The 12,792-nt window shown below is 41.6% G+C and overlaps 1 protein-coding gene across 3 annotated transcripts in view; it reads right to left on the reverse strand.

Annotated features, from left to right (window-relative positions):
* The window catches only part of LAMA3 (laminin subunit alpha 3), a 2,187,360-nt gene that overhangs the window by 636,536 nt on the left and 1,538,032 nt on the right, over positions 1-12,792 (reverse strand). For all 3 annotated transcript variants that reach the window (XM_044065357.1, XM_044065355.1, XM_044065356.1), the window contains exon 33: positions 5,249-5,460. In XM_044065357.1, the coding sequence (XP_043921292.1) occupies positions 5,249-5,460 (212 nt within the window). The remainder of the gene's footprint in view (positions 1-5,248; positions 5,461-12,792) is intronic.

Consider the following 12,792-nt stretch of genomic DNA (forward strand, 5'->3'; position numbering starts at 1 on the left):
TTTGAGAATAATGCCAGTTTTCCGCCCAAAGGTGCTGCCATTAAAGCTTTGCTTGGCAGGTATAGGGGGAAGTCATTGTGTCTGTTTTCTAAATGACTGTGATCTATCTTCTCCACCTCTTGGGGTTGGTGCTTGCCACTGTCTTGCTCTGTAAGATCCTTGAGGTTGCCTCTACCCCTTGGGCGTCTGTATCTGCCCCTTTGAGGTCTGTCCATGGCTGGAAAGGACCAATTTTTTGAAGGCCAGTTTCTGCTGAAATATGGAGGTTGTACCTGCAGGAAATCTTTCACTGTTTGCATTGATTTCGCTTTTTCCTCCATTTTCTTTAGTATCTCCTCAGCTTTGGCACCAAACAATACATCTTTTTGAAGTGGTGCATCTAATAATTTTGCTTTGACATGATCTGGTAAGGTTTGCTCTTTGAGCCAAGCATGTCTACGTATAACAGACCCTGTAACAGCAGCTCTACATGAGGCCTCTAAAGCATCAAAACCACACTGCAAGGTATGTTTACCCACTTGCTCTGCACCATGCAACAAATCCTGCAACTCTTTCAAATCTGGTTGTTCTGGTTGTGTAATTTTGCTTTTCAACTGAGATAACAAAAACTGTTGATACTTTAACATATGGAATTGACAGTTTAATGCCCTCATGGTCGAGGTATACACCCTTTTTCCCCCACCTTTCTAAAGCTCTGGAATCTCTCTCTGAAGGTAATGGTTTTTAGTAGTAGAGGCCTTAATTCCCTTGGGACCCTGTGAAATAGTTTCTGGGTCAGCAGTATGGCTTTTATAAAGGAACTGGTGAGAATCAGGAACCCGGTAATACCTGTCTGGTTTAACAGGAGCTGGAGGTAAAGAATCTGGATTAAGGCTGGCTTCTGTGTACACATCATCCAAAATATCTAAAACAGGAGGGATAGCCAGGGGCCTATGCTGGGGAGCAGTAGAAATTCCCTGAGCCTTTTCTTGGAATCTGAGTAATCTTGGCCTTCCCAGTGAAAGTGTTCCCTCAATGTATGCAGGGTTTCCCCAAAAGAGTAGTCCTCAGGGGGGGAGACCGAGGGAATAGACTCCTCAGCATCAGAGTCTTCAAAAGGGGAATAGGCGTAATCCTGGTCCTCAGAGTGTTCTGAGGTAATAGAAGCTTGATCTGAGGAAGGGTAGTCTTCCTCTAATCTGGGTCTTTTGTCAGAGGGGGGTTGAGAACCCCTGATAAGAGTAATCAAATCCTCAGCCATTTTAAGCATCTGCTTTTTAGGCATGGGGCCTTGAGAGGAGGTCTGAGGATCCTGTTTTTTGGTTTTCATGGCTGCTTTAGATTTAGTGAAAGATGTAGTAGAGAAGGAGGAAGGCCTGAAGACGCCTTCTGAAATGGCAGGCCTGTCTAAATTCTGAGTTTCCCTGCCAAGACTGGTGTCGGTATTTGCAGTAGGAATGGGGACCGAGGAGCCTGCGACCTCGGGTACTGAAGTCACCGGTAATGTAGTTTCATCGGTACTCAGGGGCTGCGTAGGCGCCTCTCTGAGAACCGGTAGTCGGCCTAAGCGTGGTCTCAGTAGTCGGTGCGGACCTCGGATGTCGGTCCTTATCTTTGCGTCTTTTGCTCAAAACTGGAGTCGGAGTATCCGACGACATGATATAATTAAATTTTTTGCAAAAATAATGAAGGGCGAACTCCGCCCGGCGCTTAATAGTGCGCTTGTTGAATCTAGCACAAAAACGGCAGGCCGAGACGTCGTGGTCTGGGCCTAAGCAAGGTATACAGAAAGAGTGGAAATCCTTATGCGGTATTTGCTTCCCACATGAAATGCAATTATTAACTTTGTCTGACATCGGTCTGAGGCAAGAAAAATTTTCCCAACGGGGTACTTAGCTTTAAAGAAGACTTCGGCTGAAATACTTTCGTAAATCTCAGGAGCTGGCCGACCGGCACTTGCGAACTGCTTCTGCTTCGGGCACCATGCGGCAATTAAGACTGAATAAAATGGTGTCGGCTGACTCTTTTATACCCCTGCCACACTGACGTCAGGGAAGAAGTGACAACAACCGACGCCGGACCTAGACTTTGGAATTCGGCCGACCGAGGACCCGCCTGATGGCAGGATAACCCATCTGTAATGACTGCAGCTGTATGCACGATGAACATCATGTTGTTTTCTGAAAGGAGCCACTCTGTTGATGTTAGCAGCATCACATTTGCTTTTTTCTGGCTGACAAACAAGTAAAGAACACTGAGGAGAGAATAAATTCTGAATGTTATTACAAATCATGTAATAGACTGTAAAATGTCTCATTTGTTTAAATGAATGAGTCTTATACCTTTACACTGTCATATCATGAATTTAAAGACATACATATGGAATATATATATATATATATATATATATATATATATATATATATATATATATATATATATTTATATATAAATATATATGTGTGTATACACACACCCATACTGTATATGTGTATATACACACACACACACACACACACACACACACACACACACACACACACACACACACACATACACACACACACACACACACACACACACACACACACACACACACACACACACACACACGTGTGTGTGTTGTGCTTACTATCACAAACTTGATACACTGGAGGTCGAGTCGAGCTATGCAATTTCCACATTACGAAAGTTGGAATATCGAATATTGACATTACTGATTGTCCAAACGTGTCCCCCTTCTGGGACATGTTAGAGCTTGTTCCTTGGTCTAGAGCAGTAGAGAGTTTTAGGGTTGGGTGTTTGTGTCTGGTATGATGGTATTTGCTATACTGACTTTCACGGAAACTTTGTGGGCATTGGTTGACCCGAGGACCTCTGTGTCATGTTTATGATAGTAAACTATATATATATATATATATATATATATATATATATATATATATATATATATATATATGTATATATAAGAAAGAGAGAGAGAGTGAGTGGATGCAGTTACCTAAGCCTCAGCAAGAATACTACATTCCTATGTTACAGGGAGAAACATAGCACACAACCAGTTTTAATGTATTTAATTATGAGAAATATGAGTATATAAAGAGGAAGAGGTTGGAATGCAACCACTTAATGTGAAAATAGACATTACTAATGAATGCAGGTCAGTTTAACACACAGAGTTAAGACTATGATTTACCAGTGAGCATCACTCAGTAGAACTGAGCTTGGTTGCCTCAGTCTCAGTTTTCAAAGTGTGTAACTGAGCACGCCACTTATCCAGACTGCTCCTTTGTCACCACTGAAAAATGGCACACGCAACTAGTGAGCTTACCTGGTTAACACCATTAATGAAATAAAGCAGCATTAATGAAATAAAACACCATTAGTAAAATAAAAAAATGCAATCTGAATGGAATTTAATTCATTCACAGCCTTACTATATCATTAAAATGAAACTGGGACTCTCTAAATTGATGAAAAAAGCCATCTACAATGCAGTAATCAAGGTTTACTAACTATGCATGTACAGTTTTGAGGGGCTTAGCATTACAACAGTGCCCTGTTCATGCAGAAAACAGCAACACAAAATCAGGGCTCTGTTTAGTCTTTTCTTCAAAATAATTCAGTTTCCAGACCTTTTGCGATCTCCTGAACGAGGAATCATATACAAAGCACTTAAAACATTTCATGATTTTTATGCTAAGGACCTCTTGAGCTTTACTCTCGGAGTCACAATTTAGCAGGAAAAAAAATCAGAGTTTACAAGTACTTGGTGGTATAGTATTCCTCATAAACACTCATTTGTACTGCCTGCACAAACTGCCAGCATAGTACATTTCCTAATGGAATAAACAATCCTCGGTGAGGGGTACTGTGTACTCTGGCCCTATTACTGTTGTCTCTTAGCAAAAAAAAAAATAGTAATAATAATACAAAGACATGCATTTTGTTTATTTAGGTTGCTGCACAAGCTTTAACGAATAATGTACTAAATCACCTTGTACTGTTTTTTTCTCAAACTGCTTGTTAGTTTAAATGGCAGTTTTGACCATATTCTCTATGCTGTTTATTTAATAGCTACTATATAGTTGTGATTAAGTTTTTAAATATCTTTACTGCCTCAGCATATTTCTAGATTCTTTATTTTTATTTTTTCTGGAAGACATTGCACAATTAACACAATACACATACAAATATGTAAAAGAGGATACCTGTGTCATACAGAGACAGTATAACATGGAACTGTAAAAAAAAAAAATAAAATAACCATTAATATCTGGTGTAAGGGGTCTGGTAATCCTGGCAACCCACACAATTCATTTAAGTAGTAAACTTAACTATAAAGACTAGCTACCCCCATTAGCACTGAGGAGGAAAGACCTGATTGTGAACCTGGGGCTCCAGGTTTGACTAGTGACTAAGGTGTCTGTTGGAGCTGGAAGGCCACAGGGAATGGAAGCCAGACACAGAATCAGCCTTGGGGTGCATATGGCTCATCACATCATGTACACAGTAGCCTTAATCGTTCCTGTTGCAAGCTCAAGGACTGTCACTGTGATCCTCAAAACTGTGAAAAATCTAAGCGCAGCTGGGACAAAATAATATTACACTAAGTCTGATATTGCTGCATCCTGGAAAATTCCCTTTTTCCTGAGGTCATTGACCCCCTGAGTGTACATAAGTAAGAAGGTGTGAAGGGTACAGCCCTCCATGTAAGGGGAAGGGGCTGCAGGAGGCTATTATCTCCTATAAAAAAATATTTTAATGTGGGACAGCAACTTTCACAGTTCATTGTCATTTCACAAGATTGAACTTAGTTTGTTGTAGTTTTAGGACTTGTACTACCAAGACTCAGTCTTCCATTAAGGTACCTTCATCATGCGTGCAGAAAACCATTCATCCACATGGGGAAGGCAGATTGTTTCCTGCAGTGACCCAGTTCACATGTACCCTGCTCAGGGGTGGGATTAGGGCCATAATAGGAATAATCTCTGATGGTTGCCACAATGATGGCTCTTATGGATGAAGAGGATTAAATGGGTTGGCCAGCAACACAGGACAGTTGATGATAAGCAGGCAATGGGAGAAAAAGGTTGCAGGATAAAAAAAATGAATTACAAAAGACTGGATGTGGCTTAAAAAGGGTGCTAGACATCTTACTATTTTTAGTGTAATTGGTATTCTTAAAAGGCTTTATGTATCTTACAGCTGCAATTTGCTAAACATAAGAATTTCTTCAGAACCCTAGATTCAAATGGTGTTCACTTACGTCTGCAGTTTGGAAAGCCATAGTAGCCTGTAGCACATCGACTGCATTGGCGTCCAATAACAAAAGTTTTACAGGAGCACTGGCCACCCATCGGGTTACAGATACGGCTTGTTGATCCTTCCACATGGCAGTTACATGGTAGAGCCCCACCATTGTAGAAGGCCACCAAAGACCGGGCAGATTCCTTGCAGAACCTAGTTGCAGTGACTGGACTGGTAAAAAGAAAAGCAAGTCAAAGTATTAATACAATACAAAGAATGCACTAATTGGTTCATTATCTACAACAAGTCTCTACATCAGGGTATCTTCTTGGAGTGGATTCCTTGAAGAATTCAAAATTTATACCTGAGACACACGTGTTTGCTTGTAGGTTAGGCAGCAGTCCACTTTTAACAGAGATACAAAGCCAAAGATTACAGCAAATTAGCTTTGCAAAGAGTTTATACAAGAATAAAGCCTTTTGTTTCTTATCATGTGACATGTTTTGCATTGCTTGATTATTCTATGAAAAATAATGTATTGCTGAAAACAAATAATGAAATAATGGTAAAATATTAGAAAAGTACTACCACTGTCTTTGAATATACATAACAAATTGCCTTGGGGATGTTTGCTAAACACTTCGCAGTATTTCTGTACTTTAGCTGTGATGAGTAGTTTTGCTGTAATATACTGCTGGCATTTGACTGCTTCATCAAAGCCTGTTAGAATGAAACCCATTAAGGCAGGGGAAGGGGAAAAAATGGGCCCCTATTTCGCAAAATATATATGCAGCTTACCTTGAAGTTTGGCAACCTCAAAGTTGGTTATATTAGCTTGGAGGGTTACAACTTCTATTTTCCATATAAAGGCTAGGGCAACTATAGACCTCAGATAAAAAATTACCAGGACAGTTACCATTTGGTTTTGTAGTTATGGCCAAATAATCTTTAGTCAATCTGGTTTTAATGAAGCTCACTAGGTCCATTAATGTTGATTCATTAGCTGTCAGGATTTTAGGACTAGTTGCCATAGAAACATATCCAAGGAACTCACAAGATGGCTGACAGATGCTTTGTTTATAAATTTGTCAAACAAAAGATACTAAAAGCTTGCCCTGAAACTGACTTCCTGTTTTCCCTAGAAGTATTCAACATAAAAACCTTATGTCCAGAATCCCAAAATTCCGGGTCTGAAGATTGGTGCCAAGTTTGGTGAAACTTTAATTTTAATTCAAAACAAATAAAGGCCCTTTGAACTTCATGCCACTTTAAACACAAAAGAACAGTCAATATGTCATCAAACAAGAATGGTCTCACTTATTAAACCTAGTGGCCTATACAATCCATCTTTAAACTGCCTCCATTAGGGTCAGTGCAATTGCTTAGTGGTGGTTACTTAAATCTTTACAGACTTCAGGATGGGGGATGGGTGGGAATCAATTTTTCACAGACCTTTGTAAATTATTATGCAGGTGAACATGTTTTAAAAAACCTTTCTCATGTAATGTTGTCTCACAAAGTTGCAGGTACACACACACACACACACACACACACACACACACACACACACACACACACTACACTCCTTGACTCACACCTAACCCCTCACCATGAAAACTGAGAAACATGAACTGCAGGAAGACCAAGCTGGTCATCTCAAGACAAAGAACTACTATATGCATGTCATGGGCATGTACATTCTGCATGAGAGTGTGAAAAGCAGTATGTATTTACTGAGATTTTTATAGTTGGTGAATAAATGAACTAGAGATGATTCTTATTGAGCTATACAAAATATGGCATCAGTTATAAGCAAGTTAAAGTACTATAACAAATGACTGTATATCTTATACTGATACCTATACAAACAAAAGTAATGATTCTATGTAAACTGCAGCACTTTAATAAAGTAATGCAACAGTTGTACAGATAATCATACAAATCCGGAGAGCGGCCATGTCTAAGTTGTAGCCCTTTGACACACACTGCATAACAGGACATGAAATCATTAAAACGCCTTTGCCTGCAGAGCTACACTATTTTCATAGGTTCATAGGTAGGTACTAGGCTATTGGCCCAAGGGTCTACATAAGCCTAGTCAAAAAGGTACCCTGGCATTCGCCACCCAAGAAAATTATTTTCCTGTGCCACTGTCGAGCAGAGCCACAGAAGTGATCCCTGGGGTGAATTTCATATCTCCCATCCAGTCATCAAGATTTTTCTTGAAGAGTGCTAATGAGGAGCTTTGTTTGATATAGATAAGTAGTTTGTTCCAGAGTATGGGAAGTCTCTGGGACAGGAATATATCCCTCCAGCATGTTCTGTTTATTGTGGTGACAAAGTTTAGGCCCCTAGAGCGTGTAGCTCATAGGGATTGGGAGTTCTTTAAGTGGAGCATGTCTAAAAGCTCTGGGTTTGACATAGCTTTGTGTGTTAGGCAGAGATCACCTCTGAGTAGGCGATATGCGATGGAGTAAAGCTGGAGTTTTTTGAGACGGTCTGCGTAGGGCATCTGTTTGAGCCTGGTAATCCTCTTTGTGAGGCATTTCTGCGGCCTTTCCAGTTGTTGTAGATGTCTTGTGAGGTACATACCAAAAGAGGCATTGTACTCTACAATAAGTCTAATGAGTGATGAGTAGAGGGGAACAATGACCTTTTTTCCTGGATGAGAAACCTTTTGTGATGAGGTGTGCCATGTAGAAGGATTTCCTGACTACTGTGGCGATGTGATTATCAAAGGAGAGACTACTGTCCACCTGTGTCCCAAGGTCTCTTATCACACTTTCAGTGTTAAGTAGACTACCGCCTATGTGGTAGTTCATAGATACAGAGTTTTTACCAAAAGGGATGGCAATGCACTTTTTGGCATTGAGCTTGAGGCCATGGCTTTGACACCTGGCATCTGTCTCAGCGAGGCCCTTTTGTAGGATGTCCACATCTTTTGGAGTTTTGATTATGGCTCCTAGTTTGCAGTCATCTGTGAACTTCATTAGCCAAAGACCTTCTGTGTTAGCCTGTACTTCAGAGAAGTAGATATCAAACAGGAGAGGACCCAGGACTGAACCCTGCGGTACTCCACTTGTCACTGGTCTGAAGTTGGATTTGGAGTCTGCTACTTTCACAGTGTGGGTTCTGTCAGTGAGCCATTTGGCAACCCATCTTGTGACATAGGGATTTATACCTAGTTTAGTGAGTTTATCTATAATTCCAGAGTGGGGGATGGTATCAAAAGCCTTGGCGAGATCTAGATAGGCTGTGTGAACCACCTTACCCTCATCTATGGCTTTGGTGATTGCTTCAAAGAAGTCTATCAGGTTTAGGAGACATGATCTGCCTTCTACAATCCCAAACTGGGTGGGGTCCTGAGTTTTAAGATTACCAATGTCATTGTTTATAAATTCCATGATGATACGTTCCATAGCCCTGCACACCAGGCTCGTTAGGCTAATGGGGCGGTAGTTTCCGGGGTCCATGGTGGCTCCCCCTTTGTGGAGTGGGATAACCGTTGCTGTGCGCCACTCAGTGGGCACATAGCCTGAGGTGAGGCTATGATTGAACATGGTACTTAGGTGGGGTGCCAGTTCGTTCTGTAGTTCATGTAGAATACAGCCTGGGATGTTGTCAGGTTCCATGGATGCTGTGTTCTTGGCTTTGGATAGTGTGTTTTTTACCTGTGCAGCCGTGATTACAGGAACTTTGCATTCTTCTGGTATAGAGATGGGCCCTTTGGCAGATGACAGGGGGGTAATGTTAGCACTGAACCTATCTGCCAGGATGTTGGCAATATCAGTTGGTTCTGTATATTTAGTGCCATTGCCCTGTAACTCAGAGCAGATCGGAGTGTTGCCATTGAGATTCTTGACATAGCTATAGAATGCTTTGTGGTTGTCTTTAGAGTCAGTGGCAATTTTGTTTTTGTAACTAGCTTTGGAGGATTTTATGAGGGATCTCAGCTTCTTCCTGAGGCTGACCAGGGAGTTTCTCCAATCATGGGATTTTACTCTTTTTTGCAACAGTTTCTTTCTTTGGAACAGGATGAAGCTCTCCATAACCTTGTCCCTAGCTGCAAAACAAAAACAAGAAGTGCAACAGTCAGCAAGTGACTGTCCAGTAAGATCACAAATAGCTATAAGTAAGACAGCTGGTTGTTTGTAAGCCCTGCATACGTAGAATACGTTTTTGTGGCCGTGTCTCTCACCTCCTGTCCCATTAGCATGGAAGGTCAGGATGATGCCTCCACAAGTCACTGTAGTGAGACCATCACTGTTCACCAGAATGGGGTGTGCCAGTCGTATCAGACACCACCATGACAAGACTCTGCCACACAAGCATTTTATAATGGGGACCCTCAAAAGAGCCCCCAGTCAGGTGCTCAATGATCCTTATGTAGCAGGTAAAGAAAAACTATGATTTATTTGGTACACTACTGGCAGCTCTGCCAATATGAGTGCTCTTAGAAACCATGGACATTCACAAGGTCATAATCCAGGGAATGACAGTGGTCCTTTTATGATCACACATGTTAACAGGCCTCTCAGCATGATTAGTCACAATGCCACCACTGCATAGCATGAAAATACACGGCTTGTCATGATGTTGTTGGGGTATGAATAATGGCATAGAAAGACTGTACATGCATCCCAGTGCCTACATTGGTTAACACACTTGCTCTGTATGCCTCTAACTGCAATATATTCACCCATATATTTGCAGGGGTCAGTAACCCACCCATGTATGTTCAATTTGCCGGTACCCATGTGAGTTCATATAGCTGATTAAGCCTCCTTCACGCCTCCTAGCATGGCATTGTTCAACTGCCTGATGAGATAACTATGCACTTCTGGACCAGTCATTTGAATGAAGCTCATTAATACAGACTGATCTAGAAGCTTTAAAAGTGTATGATAAAAATACTTTCTCCTACTATGGGCCTCACCACACTATGGAAGACTGCCAAACTGCAAACTGTGGAACATGGATTTAACTACCTACACTGATTACTACAAGAAAATGGTCTTACAGAAAGGTAAGTCACTGGAGTATGGCACTTTACTCAGTTTCTGCTGCAGTAGTATTGTGCTGTTTCATGCTATTGATGACAGTCTGTTTCTGCATATTTGCTTAGGTTGCTAATTGTAACTGATTTGTATAGAAGGAGGGTCTACTGCCATGGTAGAGTATTAGGAGGGAGACTAATGTTGCAGGATAAGTTCGTCATGAAGGGTCTGAAAAGTTGGATTTTTGCATTGTGCCACCATCCCACCTCTGGGCCAAATAATGACAGCTCTACACAATGAATGTTGATAAGCCAGTGACAGGGTGTTCTGCTGGATGATAATTACAGCCACAGCTGTGGTGATACTGCATGAGTGATGTGTGAGTGTCTTGGGGGGTTACATATGTCATGTGCATATGATATCGTCGGACTACTGCACCAACAACTTGTCATTATGTTGGGATTACTGAGTTAGCAGCTGGAAATACAGTTCTGGGGCTTTAGTTTGGTAGGGATTGGAGGGTACATGTGACACAGTGCAAAGGTGTGCATAAACCAAATGGTTTTGCAACAGTCATTCAAGGTGGAAAGGTTTACATGTTGTGTCCATGCACCCTCACCATGTATACCCCTCACACCTATGTAATGCACATGTTGGGGAAGCATCTGCAGTATTACTGCTCACTTGGGGGTGAGGAACTTACATTTCTAAGGAATCATCTCAGTTTATGGATATCGATCCCATGGGTTTCTAAATGACCACATCTGACTGCTATCAGTGAGGGATAGGTGTAGGGGATGTGCACACTATGACCTGTGTAACACTTTGGATCATAGTCTTCATACTTTTTTAATAGAACATTATTTGTCAGGTCTGTGCTTCTTCGGTTTTGGCAGGGTGGGAGGGCATACACACATACCCACATAGATGAATATCTGAGTACACTCTGAGATGACTGCATTCACATCCTGAAGGATGGCCTGCTGTACATCTCTTTGTACCTAACTGATAGATAAGCATACTCTCCAGGGTCAGCATCATACTACTGGGGTGAGACACAAGTGGGCCTGGAAATGAAGTAGCAGTGTATGTGACTGGCACGGAGGTTACTAAACAATGGCAGTCATAGCTTGTTTTAGGCCTGTCCACCTCCACAACAAGGATTGCACTGAGATGTCAGTAAAGACTGGTGCAGTCATACAAAGAATGAGTGCCGCCATTATATTCCACTATGTGGCCTATCAGCTCCAGATGGCAGGAGCTGTCTCACATAGCCCCATGTGTGTGTGTGTGTGTGTGTGTGTGTGTGTGTGTGTGTGTGTGTGTGTGTGTGTGTGTGTGTGTGTGTGTGTGTGTGTGTCCTGTGTCCTCTTCCAGATTAGTCATCCCTGGCCTTAGTGGATAACACATCCTCTGGCACCACACATATAATACCTCCACAAGGATCCTTTATGTACATGTGAGTAGTTCACCCATACATATTGCAAGGGCACAAGGGTTTTGCTAGCTCTGACCAGTTGCATGTATAGATATGTAGCCCTATGCTGTGTACATCCTTACCACATCTCACATACTTATTTCTTTGCAATTGCAGGTTGTCTTGCCCAAAGTGGGAAGCACAGGAAAAGCAATTCTCTCATGCAGAGTATAAGATCCTGCTACATGTCTTCCATCACATGGTTAATGGATGCTCCATATGTGAGAGATCTGACAAGACCTTCTGTGAGTATGTTTGGTGGAATGTGACAGATTACATCAATATTGTCAGTGCCCAAAAGTAGAATTATAATCAACTACAAACAATGAGCACTGATATGATCACTGTCAAATGCACTAGGGCAGCCTGCCTGGCACATCAGCAGAGGGTCATGGGAGGAAAACACTGATGAAATTAACTGACAGAGATGGAGGATCCCCTGGCATCTCTGCATAGAGTCCAGACATTTCCAGCATTAATGTGGAGTGACAGACATAAGTGCAGAGCAGCACAGGGCACCATGCATGCTCATCAGTGATGTCTCAGGTGTCTGTCTGACCATAGCTTACTATCTGCAATAGAAGTGCACTGCTAGGTAAAACAATGTACAGGCATGAATTCTTTGTTTTACAGAAACATCAAGTCTACAGGTCCAAAGGTTGTCTGTCAAAGGTATATTTACTGTTATTTTCGTATACCACTCTAAAATAGCTGTAGTATATATACTGGTCTGCATGTATTAGTGAATGTTTCTTACTTATTTTAGGTAATTTTTTGGTGTTTTCATAGGTGCTTTGCTATTATGGTCATCTCCTATAGATACAAGCCTGCCTGATATCAGGGAACTGTCTAGTATGGATAGTGATGGATGCAGACAAACCTCAGCAAAGTTGGGGTATGGTATTAATGATAGACTTAAGCAATGTGATAGCCACATCCCCTCCCTATTCAATGTCTGTGCAACCTGCCTTACAAAACTAGGATGATACCCATGAACAGAAAAATGCAGTTATATCTGCCCAGAGAATGGTCTCATCACCAGCAACAGAGTCTACCTTGGTTGGTGAAAGCTCCATAGATCACGACTAT

This window comes from Protopterus annectens, chromosome 3.part0, assembly GCF_019279795.1.
Source record: "Protopterus annectens isolate FY-2018-M chromosome 3.part0, PAN1.0, whole genome shotgun sequence".
Classification (NCBI taxonomy): Eukaryota; Metazoa; Chordata; order Ceratodontiformes; family Protopteridae; genus Protopterus; species Protopterus annectens.